Source organism: Salvia splendens, chromosome 10 (genome assembly GCF_004379255.2).
Source record: "Salvia splendens isolate huo1 chromosome 10, SspV2, whole genome shotgun sequence".
NCBI classification, from domain to species: domain Eukaryota; kingdom Viridiplantae; phylum Streptophyta; class Magnoliopsida; order Lamiales; family Lamiaceae; genus Salvia; species Salvia splendens.
In genome coordinates this window covers 17,916,318-17,940,272 of record NC_056041.1, presented here as the reverse complement: position 1 = coordinate 17,940,272, position 23,955 = coordinate 17,916,318, and the positions used below count along the sequence as shown (strand labels likewise).

The 23,955-nt window shown below is 36.1% G+C and overlaps 3 protein-coding genes across 5 annotated transcripts; 2 read left to right on the top strand and 1 right to left on the bottom strand.

Moving 5' to 3' along the window:
• The first annotated feature begins 2,036 nt into the window (after positions 1–2,036).
• Positions 2,037–4,340, top strand: LOC121752420 (glucan endo-1,3-beta-glucosidase 11-like). Its single transcript, XM_042147489.1, has 3 exons — positions 2,037–2,429; positions 3,001–4,034; positions 4,171–4,340. The coding sequence occupies exons 1-3, from the start codon at positions 2,381–2,383 to the stop codon at positions 4,246–4,248; spliced, it is 1,161 nt and encodes a 386-aa protein (XP_042003423.1). The 5' UTR covers positions 2,037–2,380; the 3' UTR covers positions 4,249–4,340.
• Positions 4,341–7,518: 3,178 nt separating this feature from the next.
• Positions 7,519–8,913, top strand: LOC121751585 (cucumber peeling cupredoxin-like). 2 transcript variants are annotated; one of them, XR_006040124.1, is made up of 2 exons: positions 7,519–7,962; positions 8,224–8,365. XR_006040124.1 is itself a non-coding variant. In XM_042146352.1 (2 exons), exons 1-2 carry the CDS (start codon positions 7,776–7,778, stop codon positions 8,717–8,719), a joined length of 648 nt encoding a protein of 215 aa, XP_042002286.1. In that variant the 5' UTR covers positions 7,561–7,775; the 3' UTR covers positions 8,720–8,913. The 2 variants fall into 2 exon arrangements, 1 of the variants encoding a protein (XP_042002286.1); XM_042146352.1 differs by having other exon boundaries at positions 7,561–7,962; positions 8,259–8,913.
• Positions 8,882–23,445, bottom strand: LOC121751584 (nuclear pore complex protein NUP160-like). Of its 2 annotated transcripts, XM_042146350.1 has the most exons (27): positions 23,144–23,445; positions 22,872–22,998; positions 22,515–22,779; positions 22,085–22,145; positions 19,928–20,085; positions 18,895–18,977; positions 18,129–18,233; positions 17,935–18,032; positions 17,503–17,623; positions 16,850–17,032; positions 16,260–16,452; positions 15,570–16,144; positions 14,483–14,645; positions 14,018–14,295; positions 13,754–13,941; positions 13,290–13,366; positions 12,838–13,181; positions 12,414–12,482; positions 12,005–12,323; positions 11,648–11,776; positions 11,348–11,456; positions 11,181–11,252; positions 10,865–10,997; positions 10,075–10,182; positions 9,624–9,764; positions 9,269–9,442; positions 8,882–9,184 (listed from the first exon to the last, which is right to left on the bottom strand). In XM_042146350.1, exons 1-27 carry the CDS (start codon positions 23,326–23,328, stop codon positions 9,143–9,145), a joined length of 4,500 nt encoding a protein of 1,499 aa, XP_042002284.1. In that variant the 5' UTR covers positions 23,329–23,445; the 3' UTR covers positions 8,882–9,142. The 2 variants fall into 2 exon arrangements, with proteins under 2 accessions (XP_042002284.1, XP_042002285.1); XM_042146351.1 differs by lacking the exons at positions 22,872–22,998; positions 23,144–23,445 and having other exon boundaries at positions 19,928–20,053; positions 22,515–22,714.
• Between the last annotated feature and the right edge of the window lie 510 nt (positions 23,446–23,955).

Here is a 23,955-nt window from a genome sequence, read left to right as displayed (position 1 = left end):
ATCTTTTTAGAAAGTAAAAGAAAGAAAAGAACCAATACAAATAAATAAATTAAAGTACTTGAATATTCAAGGATTAAAAAAAAAGTGAGCGACAAATTGTATCGGATATTGTGACTTATTGCACCATTTGTTGACACGATAATAAAGTATTTTTACCAACACTTTTCATTCTTTTATTTTTCTCTTTTTACATTTAAAGCTAGTTATATTTAAAAATTACATCATTAATCTCGAGAGATATTTTAATTAGAACAAACAGCAATAAAGTCACTCCTTTTACGTTGGATCACTGTGTCTGTGTATGACGATGACGATGACGATGAATCACAAGTCATGAGGCTTCTGTATTGACTATGATTCTTATTTAAATATATTAAGACCTCTTATATTAATTAATTAATAATTAGGTGGAAAATTTCATTTTACATATAAGTAGGCGGAGTGTCGCTTTGTACAGGTAACGAGATATCAATAAAATAATGAATATATATGGTTAACCCTTAACAGAGTTTTTTTTTTTATTTTAGTTGTTACACTATAATTTTTTAAGAACGTCTTGTCTATCTATTAATATTTTATTGTGTTCGTTCATTATTTTTTATGTATATAATATGAAAACGTAATTGTTTTAACTTTTTTTTTTATCGTTTATATTCTATATTATTTCTATATTTCTACTATTCACTGTCCACGAAAAATAGACCATATTTACCATTTTTTATTGTCCACAAAAAATAGACCAAGTTTGAAAATTGGCCCACATTTGCTACCTAACACAATTAAACACTATGGACCTCACATTCCACTTTTTCCCCTTCTCTCTTACTTTATCAATTTTCATTTTAAAACCCATGTTATTCACAATATGGTCTATTTTTTGTGGATAGTGAGAGTATTACATATGTTGATCTCCATTTTTTCACATTTCTTGTGTGATAACACTTGAAAAGGTTAATAATCTTCCCAATAGTACTTGATGCACGAAATGGGGTTGCCTATTATACAAGTCAATCAGAAAGTGATGGAATGTCAATTATGAGTTAGCAAATCATTTTTTTTTCAAACTATGAGTTGATTAATAATCATACTATTTCTTAGTAATTAGGTATAATTAGATATGCAACCACTCTAGTAATATGTTTTTCTAGTACATCCAATTTTGGCATTATTGGGTACAAATAATACAATGCAGTTGGTCCCCAAAGTATACATCAGATTTGTGACAAGAAACTCAGCATCAAATTGAATTAAATAAAAGTTATTTGTTGAAAAAATTTTCACAAACATGTCGATAAATTAATATTAGTATATATGCATGATAATTGACAAAAAGTAAAGAGAAATGATCTTTATGTGTAGGACTACTGCCCCAACAAATGAAACTTACAATTTAAGTCTTGCATAAAATCAAACTCTATATAAATACTATAGTAATTAATGAAATGATGATAACTTCTCAGTCAATCTTATAATTGGTACGATTCGTGACCCACCAGCCGGGCCCAAACACGGCCCAAACATTAAGTCGTTATCATCTCAGAAATTTTATCTAAAATTATTACTCCATTCTATTTAAAGTATTCTCAATTTAAGTTGAGCAAGATAATAATAAGCTCCATTCTAGATTTTCTTTGTCCATTTTTTGTCATAATGTAAAGAGAATCAAATCACATCAAAGTGTTGGTAAATTTAAATTTATTTATTTCCTTCATATTCGTTCACTTTTATTACATACTCCATTATTTCCACCCAATATTAAGGAATGGAATCCCAACTTTTGTAGAATTCGTGGACCTCTTTTCATTATATCGAAATTAAAATATACTCGTAACACGTGGGTGCATGGCACTATTACACAATCTCACTTTACAAATATATATTGGCCATAAAAAAAGAGAAAAATAAAATAATGAAAAGTGATGAATCTGAGGAGCGTGAAAGCCACCGTATTGAGGACGCGAGTGGCCCTAATTCAGAATTAAAATACTCGTACATATACTTCGAAAAAGTTCAAAAAGAATAACAATTGAAAATCATCGAGCAAAATTTCAAGCTCAAAAAACAAAGTGGAGCCGCAAAATCCAATCAATCACCGCCCGACGCATTCGCATATTTCTACGCTCTATTATTGATTTTTTCTGTTTTTGTGAGTGTTGTGTGCACTTCTGATTCCGAAGAAAACGACCATTAAAACCCACCCCTCAAACCTGCCGCCGGCCACCGATAATTGGCTTCTTGCTTTGAAATACCGCGTGGGACCGACTCAAAATCGAGTCTTGACATAGGGAAGTTGAGAATTCAGTTGGCAATGGCTGGTTTTCGGCTTTGGGGGAATATTTAGAAGCTTTCAATTTGAAGGAATAGGGAGTTTTCCGAAACGATGAGGATTCTTGCTCTTCTGTTATTGGCTTTCTTTCTAGGAGGAGATGGTAAGTAACTGTTTTTGTGATTAATTCAGCACCTTTTGTTTGTTTATTAGTAGTATTTATTTATTTGCTTGTTTCTTTTGTGTTTTGGGGAAGAACGTGATTGAAGTAGTATATAGTTTTTGAAGCTCTTTGTTGAATATGTTATTGAATTAGCAGTGCTTGCTTTTGGATCGTCGATCATGGTCTCTTTGCAAGAAACGTGCAGTATTGCAATTTATAGTTATATTAGTATTATATTTTTGTTTATCTATTTGGTAAAAAATTATGTTTCTGAGTTTGAAATTTTAATCAGATCAAGAACTACTTTTCTGGCATATGAAATTAGATTATAACTAATCAAGTTTTACTCTTTGTATTTGATGGAGAATATGTGATTTTGTGAGCTCTGGCTTTATAATTTAGAGTAAGTTGAATAAAGTGCTTATTATATGTTTGGGGTTGTATACTCATGAATGGGGAGATTTTAGTGCATTGATTGGATTGAACTATGTTGCCGTTGTGGCTTGTTTAATGCTGCAAGTGAAATGATGATGTCTTTGTTTCTTATCTTCTTTCCTGCTAACTGCTGCAGCCCGTCTAGCTATGGCGTTTACTGGAACTTTTGGGATCAATTATGGTAGGATAGCAGATAACATCCCTTCACCCGACAAAGTTGTAACGCTGCTTAAGGCTGCAAAAATCAAGAACGTTAGGATTTACGATGCGGATCACAGTGTTCTCAATGCCTTCAAAGGGACTGGGCTCGAGCTAGTGATTGGACTTCCCAATGGTTTCTTGAAAGAAATGAGTGCTAATCCAGACCATGCCCTGACTTGGGTCGAGGACAATGTCAAGGCGTTTCTTCCTGACACACGCATCGTTGGGATTGCAGTAGGGAATGAAGTTCTTGGAGGTGATGGTGAGTTTTCTCAAGCTTTATTGGGTGCTGTGAAGAATATATACAATGCCACGAAGATGCTCGGAATAGATAGAGTAGTTCAGATTTCTACAGCTCATTCGCAGGCTGTCTTTCAGAATTCGTTCCCTCCTTCTTCTTGTACTTTCACAGAGGCTGTCGCTCCGTTGATGAAGCCTCTCCTGGAGTTCTTTTCGCACATTGGGTCTCCGTTTTGTCTCAATGCGTATCCCTTTCTGGCTTATACTTACAACAAGGGGAAAATTGATATAAAGTATGCTCTTTTTCAGCCAAATAAAGGAATAGTTGATAATAAAACAGATTTACATTATGATAACTTGCTGGATGCTCAGATCGATGCAGCTTATGCTGCTCTAGAGGATGCTGGATTCAAGAAAATGGAAGTTATAATCACGGAAACGGGTTGGGCATCTCATGGGGGTGAAGATGAAGCTGCTGCTACCCCAAGCAACGCAAGGACGTACCACTTCAATTTGCGTAAAAGGCTAGCGAAGAGGAAAGGGACTCCACTTAGGCCGAAACATGTATTAAAAGCATACATATTTGCCTTATTCAACGAGGACTCGAAACCAAATGCCCTCTCTGAGAAATATTATGGACTCTTTAAAGCAGATGGGAGTATATCTTATGATCTCGGGCTCCCTGGACTGAAATCTTCGTCTGCTTCATCTCCCTTCTTCTCCTCTAAGGTATTGAATTCCTTTTCCAAGATACCTTTGATGATTAGGTAGTTATGAATTGTTTCTTGAAGATATGTTTGCTATTTGATCTACAATAGCCTTCTTTATTGAGGAGATAAATTAGTGATTGTTTGTGTATTTGCAGGAGGTTGGAGGTGGAAAATGGTGTTGGTTGTTATTGACAATCTCAGCTTCCACATTGATTCTGCTCTTGAGATTATGAAAAATATATAAAGTTGTATCTATAGAGATAATCTCTTCTCACTATAGTTGTCCGCGATTTGAGAAATGGAAAGTTACTCATTTTCTTTGTCATATCTATTCAAGCAATTTCCTAGACAGGGGGGCTGTGAAATGATAACACGTGCATTTGAACCTTGACATATCGATAACAAGTGCATTCGAACCGTCTGTCCCAAGGAAAATGACTCCTTCATTGGTAATGCATTGCTCCCTAATTGTACTTTGTCGTGATTATATGTAAAAAGATTATACTTTTACATTGGCAAAAAAGGGTTTTAAAAGTGGAAAAAGGGTTATATACTTATTCACTGATTAAAGGTAGGCTGGAGAATTAGATGCCGATTTCTATGGTAGAGAAAAAAAAAGTGAAAAGGGCCATACAGATCCTCAATCAATCAACAATGCCTATCAATTTAGTTACTACATAGTAATAGAAAAAGAAGACTAAAACTAAAATAATATTGCAATTTTTTACTCCCTCCGTCCCTAAAGATTATGAACTTTGAGTTCGGCACGAGTTTTAATACATTATCGGTAAAGTAAGAGAGAGATAAATAGAGAAGTTTTTTAAGTATTGTTAGTTAAGAATGAGTCTCACCTCATTAGAGAGAAGAGAGTTTCCAAAATTAGAATGTTCATACTCTTTGGGGACGGGTGAAAAAAGAAATAGTGCATACTTTTCAGGGACGGATGGAGTGTTTATTTAGCCACGATTAGATGGAGTGTTTTTTATTATTTTATGTAAGATAACTCTAAGATAGTAGAGTTAGTCCTTCCATGAAAAGACGATCCGAATATAGTAAAAAATATAATCAATTGCAGTATAGATCACAGTACTATGAGACATGAGACACAATCATACTACAATAAATATGAAGGATAGTGAATTCACACGCGGATCAAAATTTTTGAGCTGGACACAATAGGAAAGGTCGTTGCCTGTGTCAGAAAAGATAGCGATTGTCGCTAGTAATTGATGACCGAGGAAGAATGGATGTCATGAACTACGACCCGAAAGGTTTATAGATTTTTTAATAATTGATATGAAATATACTAGAATCAATCGTACATGATTTTTCAGTTTACATCTCGTGGCTCGAGCAAGTTCTTGAATTTGCTTAGTCAATTCAATTGTCATAAAAAGACAAAGACCCAAGAAAAGCTCAAATTTTGTGAGATTTTGTAAAATCAACGCGTGAAGGTAGTCACTTCTCATCAAAGATGAAAGCAACTCAATATTTGAAAAGTTTGAAAAGGTAATTAGGGTGATAAATATGACTCTTTCTAACAAATTAAAATATCCACGAAGTTTGTGATTAATCGTAAAAGTTTGAAAAGTAGATATTGGAATCAATGGCAAAAGAAAATGATAATATTAAAGACAAAAATCACATAAAATGGACAAGTGTTGGAAGATAGTGGAGTTCATCAACTACTAATCCATGTCTAGGTCAACCACTAGACTTCATCTATTACTCTAATTCCACTTTTTTCAATAATTATTGTTGGAGGAATACATTTGATTAATATAATAGTATATCATATTCACACCTTTTGTCAATCCAAAAGATTATATAGAAATCATATCACACACGGCACATGCTAGCTTGTATAAAAATTGGATTATATAATCTAATCTTGGAACTATATTTCTTTTATCAAAATGTATCGACTAAAATAAAGAATCGAGTATCAAACAGAAAGATCCAAGAATATTTCATAAAACAATATATATTAAATTAATATCAAAAACCTTCTTGAGATTGTTAATTGTGTATACCTATATTTATCCCAACCAAAAAAAAACATAAATCTGATTTTTTTCACATATACATTTCAAAATTTTGATTTTGAGAGACTATTTTATTAATTCACGTCCAACAATTTGGGGTAGGGTCTAGTTGTTCTACTCAGTTCATAATCATCTTGGAATTATGTGAATTTTCATCAACGTCAACGTTGGCTGATCAAAATACAATATGAAAACGAATTGGGCTTATTTTAAATTAAAATTAATTTATGGGATCTATATTAAACTAGAGCATTAGGGGGGAAAAGTCATAGTTCAATTTAATTGTTGTCTGCTTCAAAACCAATTATAGTAAGTACTAGTACATGATTAGTTCATAATACAAACGTGTCTTATCCGATTTTACTACAAAATAAAATAAATAATCTAGCGGCTAAAATTCTAAAACCAACGTCAAAAAATTATTATTTTATTTTATTCCTGTTTTTCCTCCACAAGTCAGGTATTTATTCGCCACTTCATTTTATCTACAACTCGTCATCATATTCTCTTCTTTTTTTTCCTGAAATATCTTTAAATCCTTCCAAAATCTACAATGGATCCAAACATCCCTTATGAAATCCAACAAAAAATTATGTTGGATATATCGGAGTTGAACCTACTAACTTCACCTTCGATTCTGAAAATCCACCAATAAAATAAAAATATGAGAATTAAGTAAAGAGTATAGAGCTCAATTTCTTAATATTTAAGAGCACATGAATAGTATAATGCTCAAGAGGCTAGTTTTAGGGAATAGTAAAATTTCCTCATGTATAATATTAGGCCGGTCAAAATGAATATTGGGAATTGAATACCTGATATCCGAACTCGAAATACCCGAAACCGATTTTTTGTTTGTAACTCTCTTTTGACTGAAAATAATTAAACTTGTTGATAAAGTATTCATTTACTCTTCTTCGTATATACCACCACACCACAAGCTAATATAGTTTCTCTTTTCGTCTATGTGGATAGGCTAATGGAGTAATATATCATCCACATGCATAATACTTCCTCTGTCCCACAATAATAGTCACATTTTGTCATTTCAACCCGTTCTACAATAAGAGTCACATTTCACTTTTTACCATAAATAGTAAGTAGGTCTCACACTAACTCACTTCACTAACATTTTATTATAAAATTAATATAAAAAAGTGAGGCTAATCTTCATATTTTATTAACTTTTCTAACTCATTATTCTTTATTTTTCTTAAAATCTGTGTTCACTATTATTTACTTTTCTTAAAATTTGTGATCCCTAAAACCTGTGTACTAATAAACAATGAAATTTGTAGAAATGGTGAAATAATATTATATGCAAAAGGAGAGACATAGGTTGTTGAATCCAAGACCAATCCCACTTTCACAAAATTTGAATGGTCTTCAAAGTTTAGGTAGAAACTTCAACCATTGCCACACTATTATCTCTTTCACAATCAATCAATAAATCAAATACGTACTATTCAAATTCATCCATACTTGTGCTAATGCTATCAACTAAACACACATGTAATGCTAGTAATTTAGTTAGTCAGCAACTCCTCCACCATTTCCATTAATCCCTCTTCTCCTAATTAGACTTTTCAAAAGAGCTATCCTCCTTACTCTCTCTCTCTCTCTATAAATAGATCCTCTTTTTTCAAATTACGAAACGCACCCATTAATTAATCATAATCACTATTACAGGGGCAACCAGAGAACACATATACACCATGGCTTTGGATTGCCGTGGCTTTCTTTTTGCCGTGCTTGTAGCGGCGGCCGCGGCTGACCTCTTCGGAAAAGCCTCTGCGGCCACCTATGTCGTCGGAGACAATCTAGGATGGAGAGTTCCTACCACCCCCAATGATTACTCCACCTGGGCTAGTCGCCAAGTTTTTAGAGCTGGAGATGTTCTTGGTAATCACTCTCTCTATTCGCACTTGAAATGGCTACTTTTTTATTTTCAAACTAACTAGTTAGTGTATGATTGATTGCATGTGCTCAAATAGAAAACAATTTTTAAATTAAATGATGAGATTATTGGTGAAGAAGACTAACTAACTAACTAGATAAATCTAGAGCAATAATTGATGGTTGGGGCAAATTATAGTTTAATACTAGTATCTCAACTTATGTTGAAGAATTGAATTGGATTTGATAATAAGAAAATGTTTGTAGTGTTCAATTTACGACGGGGCAACACGATGTAGCAGAAGTGAGAAAGGAAGCATTCGATGGTTGTAGCAGCACCAACCCCATTGTGTTGGCCACGCTTGGGCCTTGGAACGTAACTCTCAACTCCACAACAGAGCATTACTATATTTGTACATTTGCCACCCATTGCTCCGTGGGTCAAAAGTTGGCTATCAACGTCTCCACCGCCTCGTCTGCCCCAACTCCATCACCGGCTCCTTCTCCCCCTATCGTCCCAACCCCGGCCCCTGGAGTCACCCCTACACCATCTCCGAATTCATCACCAGCGCCATCGCCATCACCAATGCCAGGATCACCATCCCCGTCTATGACACCCGGAAGCCCATTACCAGGGGCTCCAGGTACACCGGGGGGGCTCAGCCCGCCTTCGCCTCCAGCTCCGGACTCATCCGCGCCACTTCCTACTATCAGTGCTACTTTGGTGGTGTTTGTATCGGTTGCCTTTGGGTTCATCGTGTAGACTTGTCGCTTAGAATGGTGTCGCTTATGTATACCTGCTAGGTTTTGGTGTTGTTTATGATTTACTATGATTTATGATTCTAGTTCACGTGGACATGACCCATTGTTTTTATTTTATATCTCTAGCATTCAGACTCGTACGTTTGTGTATGCTGCCTTTGTGTAGTTAATAAATTTCATTGGTTTTTGTGTGTATATTTGCACCATGTCATTCAACTGTTTGTTTTCGTGTAGTCACGACACACCACTGCTAAATACAAGAAAGAAGAATGGTAAATTTAAGTAACAAACACTAAAATATTCATAGTAATTTAGAACAAAGATTATAAACAGGGCAAACCACCAGAAACCGGTCAACGAAATAGGGCGAGTATTAGGAGCTCAGAAATGCCCAAGTTTGAAGAAAGCAACGAGTCCAGCAGCACTAGCTTGCACAAGATTTAACATCATCCGACTCCACTTTCAGCTGTAAAAAAGTTTCCCAGCATTTATTAGAGCAACCATCAAACAGACTTCAAGATAAAAACAAGAGCCAAGAGAATAAACTTACCAGATGTAGATGGTTTGATAAAGCCCCATGCAATAGCTTTTTCAGCTTTCCACACTGCTCCCTTCTGTGGCCCATTTGGATGGACTCCTCCAGCATGCCCCATAGGCGTTCCACGTAAGTGTATGGAAACCAAATAGCAAAAGGTTTTTTACGTCGTATAATATCAGCTGGTCGCTGTAGATGATTGCAAAATCTATTCAGTTCTTGGCAACAAGGCTAATAAATCAATGTAGGGCAATCTTAGCCTCAGACAGCGACTATTGTAAAAAGACTACCATAAAACTATGCATATATGTCATGCCTTTCCAGACATTAGTAGACGCCATGATGAATTGGCAAGTATGGATAAACTTACAATAGACGCCAAATTTTCCATGTACTCAATCAGCAAATTGGTAGCCTCCGTATGCCTTCCGTGATCAACATACAGGCGAAATAGGGATGCTGGATTTGATTCATTTCCAGCCATGCCAAAACTACTTTCACTGCGATCACCCTGTCCAATCAATGACAAATTAGGAAAGAAATATGCATGTAATTCTAATGAGCAAAGACAATAAAATATTGAGATGGATTTGCTATAAGAAAATAAATCAGATACAAGACATTTAATCCACCCAAACCCACACATGGCACCAGAAAGATTGGATTAAGAGTCGAGATATTTCCAATTATTCCAACATTTCAAAGTCAACTCTGAGAAAGTTGAGTTTGAACATTGAAGACCATAATTTCTAATATGATTGTTATTTGAGTGTAGGTCTCAAGAATTTATTCAAAATGCCGGAAGTTCGTACAATATTTACCTTAAAATGTCGGACTAACCATAGTGGTAGGTCAATTTGGGAATCAGCTGAAAGTAGAGTTCCAGCAACAATTAATGGCAATCTGGGATTAGTTGCCTTGTACTTATCCTGCGATAAATGACCCAAGTAAGCTGTGCAATATCTAGGACTTTAAACCATCAGAGACAATATTCATAGAAGCAAGCTACTTTATAATCCAAGATAGAACTCCCAACTCATTCTTACCTACTTTAAGATAGAGCAACAAATTTGAAGGGCAATGAATAAGTGAAATAAGGAAGGATTGCAAGCAAGGAACAAGAAAAAAGTTTTAGTTAAACAATTCCATTACTAAAGGGGTGAGAGCAACAGTCCAAAGTATTTCATATACTAATATATAAAGGCTCCAAAACTATCCAGAGTTTTTAATATAATGAACAAAGTAATATAACAGTCTTAGATACGAGTTCGTCATAGGGTGAAGGGGTGAGAGCAACAGTCCTTTTAAATTATGTTCATAATAAAGATCAAAGCATAGTCCCATAAACACAGCCCTATAAAATGCTCGAGTTTTGCTGAACTCGTGGAAAGCCCACAAATATACTGAAAATATGATAACACCCAGACCATAACAAGTCAAAGCACCACAGTACAAAAACATGGCAGATCATGTAACAATGTCAGGAGAAGTATAACGAGCAAAAATGCATCAGTTAGGAGTAAAACCATCTAATATGATATGACAATAATATATAGCAACGGAGGGAGTAATATATAGCACAGGGATAAAAACGGTATAAGAAATACGGACAAGATAGTGTTCAAGTATTCCCCAGTGGCTATTTCCGGCAGATTTGTGTGATGCAGCAGCTGTATCAAGTGAATCATATACAAAATCATCTTCTGATGAGGTCAACAGCAGACCATATGGTTTACAATCTTTCCTGAGAAACACAAGAGTTTTCTAGTTGAATAGACTCATTTGTGAAATATATAGCTTTCGAAACATCAAAAGGTTATCCACATTCACAAAGGTATATAGCTGATTATTCAAGAATCATCTAAATTGTGATCAAATGAGAGAATAAGATTTCGATCATATATATAGCAACAATACATTCACTTACCCGTGGAATGAGGCCCCTAGCCTGCTTGGGCAGCATTTCAGTGCCATTGCGATAAATACCCTTTCAAGTTCCCTGAAAATTTATATTTTGAATAATCAACACATTGTAAACCATCCAAGGGGCTAACAGTTTCTGGGGCCAAAAGTTATTAGAAGGCAGTGTATAACCTTTTAAGACCAGAACCCTTCCAGAATTTGAGGATCACTGTAAACACCATGTCATATGAGCTTGATTCAACCAAAAGATCAATAAGGTCGGTTGATGGTTTATCAGTACCTGAATGAATATTATCACAACAGAGAACATAGAAATGAGAATAATCCTGAGCAGATTTAGGCTGAAAGTAGTCTAAATATAGCATATGCGGCCACTAGGCTGCTAAGTGTTTAGCAGTAAAATTGCTTTAAAATAACCGAATTCAAGTCAATGGTAAAAGTAAAAGTGAAGTAGCCTTTGCATTGTAATACCAGTAAAGCTCCACTTGATGTTTGCCAAAGAAAGCAAATATTCTGCTGATGCTAAGACGAATTCCTTTTCGAGTTTCTCAATATCTAAGCAAGACGAACGCTTTTGAGGCAGAGAATCACCAGCAGGAGCTGAAACGGAAAGAGAAAAGGGATCAGAATAACAAGTCACAACAATTAAAGTTTTTTTAGGATATGTGGGGTCTGGATGGATTCAGATCCACCACAATGGCTCAAAAGGGGGGAAAAGAGGGGGGGGGCACATAAAATTATATAATCAGGCTAGACAAATCAACTAAAACATATTCGGGATTATTCATGGCAAATCCATTAAAAGGTCCAATGGAAATGATGATTTACATTGTTCTGGAATGGTTATCCTAGCCTTTTTATTAGGATAGATTTCTTTATCAGAAGAGATGTCATCAGCAGAGGCATCAATCCAAGCATATGATGGATGAACAAGTTGGAGGGCATTGATAGCAGCAGCAAGCCCATTCAGCCTCTCTTGCAGGGCAAAAGACCTGAGTTGATGATCTTTCCCTGCAGCTTCGGCTCTCAAACGCACAGAATAATGATAAATGTAACTTGCGGCTTTTCGCCAGTTATGCCTATGCACTTCAAATGCATAAAGTAATTTGAATGGGTTTGGCTTTGCTGAGGTATCAGAACGCTCTGCCTGCCAAGCAAATTAATTGATAACTTTGAGATACTAAAAGGTTACTCTAAAATAGAAGATTCCAATTCCCTTGTCAATAAAATAGCAAACCTTCCAGGCAAGCTCTCGCTCTACTTTCTCCACTAAACCAATCAGTGTTAACTGGCCATTACACAGTATCTGCAAGGAATAAAAGAACAGCAAAAGGTTATATGTAAAAGTACTTCAACCCATGCATCTCACCGCAAGATCACTCACTCAAAATAAGATAGAAAGAAAGAAAAGAGATGAAAAGGAGAGGTAACATAAGAAACATTGCAACCTTAGCTCCATTACAATAAAAATTCAGTATCATGCAACCTTCATGTTTTTTGGTTCAGTATACCATACTAGATTTTATCTGTTCCATTATTTGGTTCAGCTTCAATGCTAGATTGCTTCAATAACAATTAAGTGATGTATGCATGGAAAGAAGGTAGTCAACCAAGAAGAGAGTGGGAAAGATGGGGGGAGGGATAAGAAATAGCCTGAAAACCTTAGCAGCACCACGCTCATAAAGAACTATAATGAAACGCCTCAAACAGATGATCTTGCTTTCCTCATCTGGATTTGAAATTATTGCACAATATGCATCGTGGTAGTTATTGAGATCCAACGTGAATTTAAACACATTCGCCCAAAGTCTGCCCTTTACAGTAGTCACTGATTCCCCAAGGTTCTCATCAGAGGTGCTACTCACAGTGCCAAGAGATTCGTCAACTTGCTCAAGAGCAGCCAGAGCAAATTGGCAGGCAGCTTCACTCATATTATATTGTTCAAAGAGCTGCATCACCCATTGATAATAGTGAAGCTTCCATGCTGCAATTGAGTGGGAAATGCCTGCAAGAGAGAAATAATAAACGGCGTGAATTAAAGAAGCAAGAAGCCTGAGAAATCAATCTGGCTATGGAATGTGCACAATAAGACTCCTTTAACTGCTAACGTAACTGAAATCAATTTTGAACCATCCTGCTTCAGGTGGCAGACTTTGTATAGCCTTTGAAGATCCTTCCATTGATGCAGCTCTGAACAACAAACATTACAAGAGATAAATAGAATTTTATTCATTTGCTGACACATATTAGCATATATTTATACTGCAGGAAGGTTTGACAACAGCTATCCAGCTAAAGCAATATCTCACTTAATAAAAGCAAATGTTTAAATACACAAAATAATCAAGAACAAGAACAAGAAAAAACAAGCATAATTAGTCCAGCTTTGCAAGCAGTAAGTCCAACATGGACAATCACAAAGGTACCAGCAATAAGTTACATAAAACATCAACATGCACAATGGAATAACGATTCATAGAAGTGAATCTAGAGTTTCCTTCAATCATTTTCTATCACCCTATCATACTCATTTATTTTAAATGGACTCGGACCAGTAGTGTTGAAATCATTTGATACCTGAAAAAGCATGAAATTGCTTCCCCAACTTTTCTGTCCTTCACTGGTCCATGCAGTCCATACTGAGTCTGAGCAACTAGACAACATCCAAGAAGATGGGACAACAAAGCCAATTTTCCATCCATAGCCTGGAGACTACCAAATGCTTTCTCCTTGCGTGAATATGCATCCACCAAAGTGAGTAAATACTAGCAAAAGTAAGACCGCATCTCAGGACTCGATCCAAAATCTAACATGAGGAGTTTAGGGATAAAAGAAATAAACCTCAGTAGCACTGTATTGATTGTTTCTAAGTAAGATCAGTGCAAGATCATTTGAATTGCTGAAAAATACAGAAGATTCGTCACCACTACTTCCCCAAATTATCCAGCTGATGAGCCCCCTACTTGAACTAACCAAGCTGATAGGATTTGGAAGTTGACTGGAAAGGAGGTTTCCCAATTCTCTGGAGGAACCTTGCATGTCCAATAGTAGAATATGTGCTAGAGAAAATTCAAATTTTCCAAGCTTCCTACTCCACAATCTTTTATCCTCACTGCAATCTGATGAAAGAGAGAGAGAACCCTTCAGGAGTTGGGCCAACATAATTCTGAATTTAAACTAGTTAAATAAAAATGGAGTGACGAAACTCATTAATATCTAATGCTGATGTCTACCGTAAGTACATGACTGGTAATCTAGAAGCAATGGGAACAATAAAAAGCAAATTCAGATCTGATTCCATCCTACCAATCTGTAAGGATGAAAGCTTATGGCTGAAATCTTCAATTGCCAGCAATTCACATGGTGTAGTCCCCAAGTAATGGATAATATGCCATTCTGTCACAATTTCTTGAATCATTGGTATTAACCCTACTTTAATCCTTGAAACGTCATCATATGACATTTTAATCTGCATAAGAAAGGGAACTGAGTTTCTTCACGGAATCAAATTGATCTGTAAATAGAGCTCTAGAGAAACTTCTGTTTCTTACCAAAAAAGGAACTGTAACTAGAGTTTTAGAAATGGTTTATAAAACAGTTCAACCTCCCAAAACAAAAGTACAAAACTATTGTGAAAGAATCAGGTGCAATAGGGTGGGGATGGATACAGTAGTTCCATTCTTACATAGTAATTCTCACAATAAAAAAAGCACCACTAAAGCATATGCATGGCCAATACTTACAATAATTTCATATTTTCATGTTCAACATGGACGACATAATTTTCGGATATTGCTTACTTATTATTCCATTAAACTAGACTGTAAATGCAGCTATTATTGCATATTACATTAAGACAAAGCCAGCTATATTGAACAAATAATGCATGCCAATTATGTCAAAAGCTTATGTAGAAATAAACTTTTCAGACAAAGGAAATCAAGAATGTATAATCCATGATATTTTGTGAAAATGAACAGAATATAAATGGGTGGGGTATTAGACCCGCTAATGTAACCATTTACAGGATAGAGATATAATTTCATTGCCCAGGAAATAAACATTTCAGTCTTCATTAAGGAAATGTGCCAAAAAAAGAATAGCATTGAACTAATAAGAGAATATAACTGGTCGAGAAAGATACAGACATTAGGACCTCTTTAAGCTTTCTAGGTATTTCAAGATTTTTATGATTGTTTCAAGGCTCCTTCACCAAGAGTCTATAATGACAACCATATAGTTAAAAAAGAAAGAATAACAGAGAAACTAGAGCCTTTGATAAGACAACTACATAAAAAATGCAGATAAAGAATGCGACAAATTTTTCTACACATGATTAAAAGTTCTTTCACAAATGATGCAATATACCATGTGTACAATAATGCAAACTGACCTGCCCACTGATGCTAGTCATATAGCTTAGTAGCATAAAGACATCCAACACGGAATCAAACATCATTTTGGCGATTTGGGACATGGACTGTACTATTGCAGAACCATTTAAATGGAACAGTCCTGCTGCATCCGACTTGAGCACAATTTTATGAGGCACTAAAAACTTTAAGTAGCTCTCAACCACATCCAAAACCTTTTTCCATGAGTTAGCTCTATGGCACAATTCATGAAGGGACAAAAAGATATTTGTGGAGAATTTTCTTAGATTTCTGTGATTTAACAATTCTTTTTCCAGGGCAGCATCACCTCCAAGTTCTGGTATTAGAATTGCGGCCGTTGAAGAATTATATCCAGTTTCTAGAATCTTTAGAAGACGGGGAACAACCTCCTCGGAAGATATATGAGGTGTTCTAAGAAGTGATTCATGAAATATAGTTGATGAAGCTTTCCCCAACTGCTGGCTCACATTTCGAACACATTGTAGAAACTCAAAGAGAATTTCTCTTTCAGAAGACTCATCACCCAAATAATCCAGCTCACGGCCTATATAATTTTTCTGGTCCTTAAAAGAGCCTGGAGTCACATATGTCAAGGAGATTACACATTAACTTGAAGTAAATAGGTTGGATTATGAGGTTGCAAGCTCAAGCAAATAATCTAACATTGAAAAAAAAAAAGCCAGGTATACCATATATGATATGCTCCACATCCTCCAAGCCACGGCATAGAGAGATTGTGTAGTTCCTAATTATACCAAAAGCACCTGTCGACGGATCCATGAGAAGACCATATGCTGCATTGTATTTACACCAATTATTCACATAACGGTCGCAGAAAGCTTTCCAACATTGAAGAACGGAAACAGGACTGTCACTTCCACCCTACAAAAGGATATAAATCAATAATCATTATTCCTTTTCATCCTCCTTGCAGTTATGTATAAAGTCAAAAAGCAGCACCAACCCCAACCACATGGTGGACTGCACATTCCTCATGTGCCATTCCAGTTGACCCTTAAAAGTTACGAAATATGCATTTTATACTGATAGTGGCCAATGGAATTGTTTTTAACTTGAGCTTAATCAATAAAAGCAGAGGAGAGCAATAGTTTTTATACTTATAGAGGCTGATATCCAAATCAGGCATGTGGCTTGCAAAGATCAAAAGTAGTGGTGTAAATTCCACAAAACCATGGTGCAGTAACTTGTCTTGAAGGGGAGGGAAACAAAACTAGAGTTATGAATGGACCATCAATTATCGCGAAATGTATTAGAATACCTGATATTCAATCAACAACAAAATCTCACTCTTCAGACCTTCAACAGTGAAGGAACCAAACTCGGAATCAGTGTAGTGCTTGTGGTAATCCGCTAGCGTTTGTCTGATAACAGCATTGCAATGAACCCCAGGAAAAAACAACCCATGAAAAAACACAGAAGATAGAAATGGCGTGATTTCCTCCTGCGTAACAAAAAAATATCAACCAACAAGCATACAGTTATGCAGTAGTTTCACATAGAAATAACAAATATTATCTTGTAGCTCGAGAATATCAAACTTGAAGTTCTTTAGCAGATTTTAGTATGCTTAACCTCTGAATATTTTGTGAAAGAAATATGTTTCAGATGTTATTATGACTTATGAGGCCATCTTTCTTGAGAATCCACACCTTGTCACATAACGGCATTACTATGCAATTCTTGTTATCCTGTTTTTGCACCCAAAAAAATGTTTTTCTGCTGTCCTACTCCAAAACAAAATAACAAATTTGTGCATGGAACTCTCTTCATAACCCACATAACCGGAGAATCGTACGCAGTTGTTTCACATTGTGTTCAGATTTCAGAATTGACTATGACATGGTATTTGGCTACTGTATATTTCTTCTAATTTGTAAAGACAGAAAGAGGTACAAATGTCTTATTATGTACCTTTGCGGAATAAAATGCTGAATAGGCAAGCCAAAGAAGATCATCTGAAGAATGTTCAGAACTCTGAAATAGCAGGTCAGCAACCAAATTTTCTTGCAATGTATAGTAATGTGCTAAACCCCTGATAAAATTAGGTCAATGTTAATCAAACTTGAAAGAGAAATGATTGATCAAAGCTGTCAAAAAAAGCTTAGGTGATAAAAGAAGATATAACTCCATTAATTCATGAAAATCAACATGGTTCAAAAAAAACTTAAAGCCACAAAACAGCAACCGATCCCTAACCATTTCAAACCACAGACCTAGTGCTCAACTCAATCCAGATGATTTTAAGGAGAAGGGTCACAAACTCTCAGCAGGAAAATATGTAATCAGTTTAAATGACACAGCATATGAAGAGTAATAAGAAAGTGCAATATTCAGTGAACTTACTCTGTGGAGTCATCACTATTCAATTCTTGCATTATGAGGCCATCTTCCTTGAGAATCAACACTTTGTCCGAAGTAAGTTTAACATCAATCGGTCCAGCCTTTAAAATATTCATAAAGCAGATGTAACCAGAGATTCAACAATTGGAAGATTGTTAAAATACAGCAGCATAATATTAGGTGAGTCGTTAAATTACCTCTCCCAGTGAGATTCTTCTTGATGAAGGCTCCAATGACAATGGTGTTTTTTCTCCCACATTAAGTCGAAGTCCGTATAGATAGATCGTTTCTGTTGCAACTTCCTTTACAATTTTTCCAGAAAGGAAAAAGTAAATAGCAATGTCAGGACAGCTCGCAAGTATGACTCGAGTGAGAAATTTTTTCTAGAAATCACCCTGTCTAATCATTCATTCCAGAAACAAATTCACCCACTAATATAGCGCGAAAAGAATGATTCAATCTTTTCCTAAACAAGCAATAGCCATCTTCCGCACATAAACCAAAAGGGAAGCATCGTCTGTGAAATATCACATTTGATATTACATTATCTAGTTTTTCCATATAATGAGACTAATATATAAATAACTTGGTATTGTAATACGATATTCCAAGTCAATACCATAGCAAGCTTTTTCCACATGAACAAGCATTAAATCCACAAATTTGAAAGTATTCATATCTAGAAGTTTATGTATCATCAAATTGGGAGAATACGGGTGTAGTTGTAATTTTTATATGGTTTGCTTACAGAATCAATAGATAATTTTCTAAGTCAGATACAGTGACCAGGAAACACTTATCTCTGCCGGCATAAAGTTCAGAATAGGAGGCAGAAAAACATTAGAACAATTAGAAAAACTAGCAAATGGATCAGGAGTGACATAGAAAGAAAAAAATTGAATATAATTGGTAATTTGGCTTTTAACAAATTTGCATGCCCAGAAATCCTTAACTTTCACATACCAAATTTCGCCCATGAAGCAATGCCAAAGGAATTACCCCTGTGACTATATTTGCTTCTCCCGTCCACAACCTAATGAATGCACCTGGAAGTAATATGTCAATGAAACGCACATTAGGCATAACCCAATCATAAATGACTAAACAATTGTCTATGAATAATTTGACAAGGCAAAGAAATTCTACAGTCAGTAATAAAACTAGTGTGTGCACCTCAATGGCTCAATCGCACGTCGCAAATATAGATATCCTACAATAGATGATAATGCTGGTAATCATCAAATAGCAAAAATTCACTATGAAGCTCTCCACCACCAAATTATAAGAATTTGCTAGATAGGATACAAAAATGATCATATGAACAGTAAATAAGAGGTCTCAGCTGCACATCTAAGCCCAACTTTCCTTTTAATTAGTAAGTAAAAAAGAATAGGCATGATTCCTCTTAGCATGCTTGACATAAAACATCACTTATAAAAGATGATGTAAACTTTTAAGAAATCATCATCCGTGAGCATTTTTCATCCACCACCAATTAAATTCATCAAGAAGGGATGAAGAATAGTGATAAGGTATTCTGAACAGTATAGCTTTACTACTGAACAGATATCTTTGCAGTGTTGAACATTCTATTCTAATCCAGATAGCTAACTTTCAGGATCTAAAGTTGTCTCCCATTTCTTTTAATACAAAAAATATCAGCTACTCAAAGAAAGTAAAGGATCAAGCTAAACAGCTGTAACTCATTTATCTGCCAAATAGATTCTTTGGTGTCAGTATCATGGTTCTAGTATTGGATGGCATGTGTTTCCCCTTGTATTTGACAACAATCCATAGCCTAAACATATGCATAAGAAGTATGCTTTGTCTGAGACAAAGAAACTTGATCATAATGTATCTTAATGGATAAAGCAAAACTATGGTGCACGGTATAGTGGGCGAGCAATACTATAATTTGATGCCAAGCATGGACACAGCAATACATAATCAATGACAAGCTGATTTTAGGAAATAAAAGTTAAGGTTGAACCCTTGCCTGTACTTGCTGGAACTGTCATGGCATGACCGAAAATTTTACTACGGCTTAGAAGGTCCCATACCCGAAAACTCCCATCAGAATGAAGCACAAAGAGAAGCTTTCTCTGTTGTACCTCTGATACCACTAAATCCACGACAGCAGCCAAATTAGGGCTCCTAAATGAAAATTGTTAATGAAATAGTATGAAAAATAATGATCACAAGAGACTGAGAGGAGAGAAAGACAAGACAGAAAAAAAAAACATTATTCTGTCTTTCAGACATTAAGTTCAACAAAAAATAATATTGTTGAAGTATTTACAAACCCATAATTAATCAAGTAATAAGAGTACCACAAGCCAATCATAATAAAATATTCGACTCAGAGAAAAAAACTCTACAAAAGATATTAAACAAAACTAAACTTGCTAGTGCCCTTCTTTGTCCCACCCTACAATGTACCATATTCACAATTAATAAAAAAAAATGGGCCCAGTATTTTCCTCGTAGATTGAATTCTAAGTTCTAACATCACTGGGTAGCCTAAGTTTAAAATTAAAAGATGGTCATCCGGATCTCCAAACATGTGAAGCCATCTATCTCTTTTTTATAGGTTGGAGCAGCATCTGCAATAAGCAGTAGGCCAACCAGATCATAATTATGCCAACATCGCAGCCCACCATGCAGTTACTGTATAAAAGCAACTCAGATTAGATGGTAATATCAGCACATGACACTGATAGCTTAACTACAGCCCTACTTCTAATCAATAATAGATGAGTTTTTCGTAAGTGGAACCTTTCCATCTGACTGATCTACACCCAGCAAGCTTTATCGTTTGGATTATACTACCTTCAGTTTTGTGCTCCATAATTAAACAGATCTAGGAGCAACTGGTAGAGGAGCACTAAAGGGAAAGTAGTAGTGGCTTTAGACAATCTGCAGGATTTAAACTCTCCATATCAATTTTAACATTGACATTTGGAATTAATGATATTAAATTTCCCAAATAAAATCCCATTACTTCTTAACCGCACAAAGCTCTGAAAAGTGCTTTTCACATAAAAGCTATTGGTTGGTTTATGAACACTTTAACCAGGATGGAACTTCATTTTTTTGAGATGTAATAACGATTAGCATCATGAGAAACTAAAAGCTTATGCATAAGGTCTGTAAAACAGAAGGATTATTTGAGAAATTAACAGCTTTGCAAGTAGCTTGTTAAGATAGTAGCCACAGTATGAGGGTTCACTCAGTTCTATATATACCTACCTTTAGTTAGTTCAAAGTTTATAATTCATCCATAATTATTTGGTGAAAATAAAAGGCCACAGAGAGGTGAGTTAGTACTATATATGCCTCACTTCAGTTTGTTTCATAGTATCTAAATCACCTATGATTGTTGGTGTAAATAAAAGGAGATCAGTACACTAGGGAGAGAATGTGTGTATCGAGAGAGATGACGGGGGAGATGGAGGGGAGCAGTTTGTAAGCAAGTAGGGTAAAAGTGCATTGTCTTGGGCCACCAGCCTATGATGCTGAAGACATTGGCAAAAACTAATACAATCAGAGAAAAAACAAACCATAGATGACAGCTTAATGTCCCACTACAGAATGAATTTCAGATGCGTTCTTGGGAGAAGTTAATCAGATTATAAATCTTAGTTTGAGGAAGCATATTTTACATAATGTGGAATTCAATTTATATATATGTTCTAAATTGTAGAGTAAGTTAGTGCTTTCCTATTGAAATTAAGACTCATGTATGTATATGTAGGTGCTTTAACCATAAATCAGTAGATGAATATAGAGAAAATTTTTTCCAACATCATGTTCTACCTTTGATGTATCAAGTAACAGATAAGAAACAGAAGAAAATCAAACAGAATATTATCATCACTCATCGGCATAAAAAAAAGCAACAAGAAGTTTTTTCTAAAAAATCAACCATGATTTTATATAAAGGACGTCAGAAAAAATGCAGCCATAATGATGAATAGCTAAATGAACATGCAATTCTCCTGATAATGGGAAAGTACCTAAAACTAGAATCCAAACAAAACTGATGAAGACAATTCTGGTGAGAAAAAATAAAGGCAGGATGCATTAAAATTAAAAATAGTAACAGACTAACAATTTGAGACTCAAACTTCATTTGTTAGAAGTAAAGCCATACCTTGACAATATGCCCCACAACCGACCAAAGCCAGGGTCATCTCGCAATTCGGACACAACGACTGCAGATTATAATTATATCATAAGAATCATCAAGAAAATAATACTACTAATTAAGAGTGTGATTCATCAATAAACAACACCAAATGGATAGGTCTATCTATCATGACTAAGAAATGCGAACTTTGAGAACTTTAGAAATGGAAAGCACCTATCGGAAACGCAATTAAGTTGCATTTATGGAACATCAAATAATTTCGTATAGGTCTACCGTGCGATCATTTAAAACTTTTACTTCAAAAATGTATATCAGAAAGAAATAAGAAAATACAAGGTTACAAGAGAATCAATGATCCATAATTTTGTTATAGCAGCAACACAGTGAGAAACATGTGTCCTCAACAAAAATTAAAAGTATCTAACTTACGGACCTGGAGTGCTGGGATTAAGTATGTCAAGCTGGAAGCAACTGATAGATCCATCACTCCTTCCTATCAGCAAGCATCCTTCTGCCGCTGCAACAGCTGTTGTTGCCCCACTATGAGGTTGAACTTGCGTATTATACTCAAGGACCTCGCTAGCCGGGACCAAAGACAAAGTTCCGTAATCAAGATTGCTCCTCAATCTGATGAGGTAAGCAACCCCTGAGATCGTCAAAGTATAAAGCACCAAACAATCTCCAGAAGCATACTCGGTCTACATGGAAAGGGCGGTATTAGAAACATCATTGATGCTGCCAAATACTTAAACAATGATAAATTAAGTAACCAGTTCAAAGACAAGCAGACCTTGCAGATGTAAGCAAATGGAAAAAGAGCTTCGGGAAATACAAGGCGTAGGCCATTAGTTGATGTATCCTTATGACTGCAAATTCGCACAATCTCAAGCACATTTCCCTGACTCCTACTGATTTTCCTGAAATACGAAGTCATCAGTGCACAGACCAAAGAATAAGAAACACTGCGAAGATGCGATCACTAAATAGCAGCAATCAAACTACATACTGAAAAACTGAACTTATGACTCATTAAAAAACCGCAGCGCCAATTAAGAACAGTACCAGATGAAATAGGAAGGAGGGTTTCCAACGGTGAAGGAAGAGGCGAAGTCTTTAACCATAGAGTTGTCGTTGTTGGCCGTATATGTAGATGTGGAAGGAACGGAGACTTGGCGCCACTCGATTGAGTCTAAGCTCAGCAGTGGGGCCTCCATCCCCGCCATTCTCCAGCAGCTACTGCTCGCCATTGCCGCCGCCGCCACCGCCACCGCCACCGCCTCTTGTTGAAGAAAATTGGAAGCTACGGCACCGGAGAGTAGACGTAGAGAAGTGTCTGTTGGCGTTAAGGGTTTTAGTTAGGGTGAATCGCGAGGGAGTCGATTTTGCGGTTTCTCTTTAAATTTATCAAATCGCGGTTATGAATTAACGATTTTAGGGCCTCCACAATGGGACGGATGTCCCGGCGGACATCCCGACGGACTTCCCAAAAACACCTTCTTCCACGTCATAAGGACATCTCACTGCACTGCCACGTCATAAGGACATCCAACTACACAATTGCGGACATCCTCAAGGACATCCCGACGGACATCCACAAAAAACAATAAAAAATCGGGACGTCCGTGGTGTCAACGCAATGGCGGACGTCCCAGAAAGCCGCAGAACTCGGTGTCTGCAGCGGACATCCGTATCCGTATGCATGCTGCCTAATGGCGGATGTCCCGCGCGGACATCCGGCACGCCGGTCTGACGTCCGTCGGGACATCCGCCATTGTGGGTGCTCTTAGTCCATGCCCGATGTCCTGCACTCCTACTGGCTACTCCTATGACTTTACTCTTCAAAATTCAATAACCCCATTTAGCGCTTACGCAGT

Excerpts from the sequence above, each read along its gene's own strand:
- LOC121752420 (XM_042147489.1), top strand. The coding sequence starts at position 2,381 with ATGAGGATTCTTGCTCTTCTGTTATTGGCTTTCTTTCTAGGAGGAGAT. Across the intron at positions 2,430-3,000 it reads TTTCTTTCTAGGAGGAGATG|CCCGTCTAGCTATGGCGTTT; the intron begins GTAAGTAACTGT and ends TAACTGCTGCAG. Across the intron at positions 4,035-4,170 it reads CTCCCTTCTTCTCCTCTAAG|GAGGTTGGAGGTGGAAAATG; the intron begins GTATTGAATTCC and ends GTGTATTTGCAG.
- LOC121751585 (XM_042146352.1), top strand. The coding sequence starts at position 7,776 with ATGGCTTTGGATTGCCGTGGCTTTCTTTTTGCCGTGCTTGTAGCGGCG. Across the intron at positions 7,963-8,258 it reads TAGAGCTGGAGATGTTCTTG|AAGTGAGAAAGGAAGCATTC; the intron begins GTAATCACTCTC and ends ACGATGTAGCAG.
- LOC121751584 (XM_042146350.1), bottom strand. The coding sequence starts at position 23,328 with ATGGCGAGCAGTAGCTGCTGGAGAATGGCGGGGATGGAGGCCCCACTG. Across the intron at positions 16,453-16,849 it reads TGTTGTTGATTGAATATCAG|GGTGGAAGTGACAGTCCTGT; the intron begins GTATTCTAATAC and ends ATCCTTTTGTAG. Across the intron at positions 10,998-11,180 it reads CTAGGGGCCTCATTCCACGG|GAAAGATTGTAAACCATATG; the intron begins GTAAGTGAATGT and ends TGTGTTTCTCAG.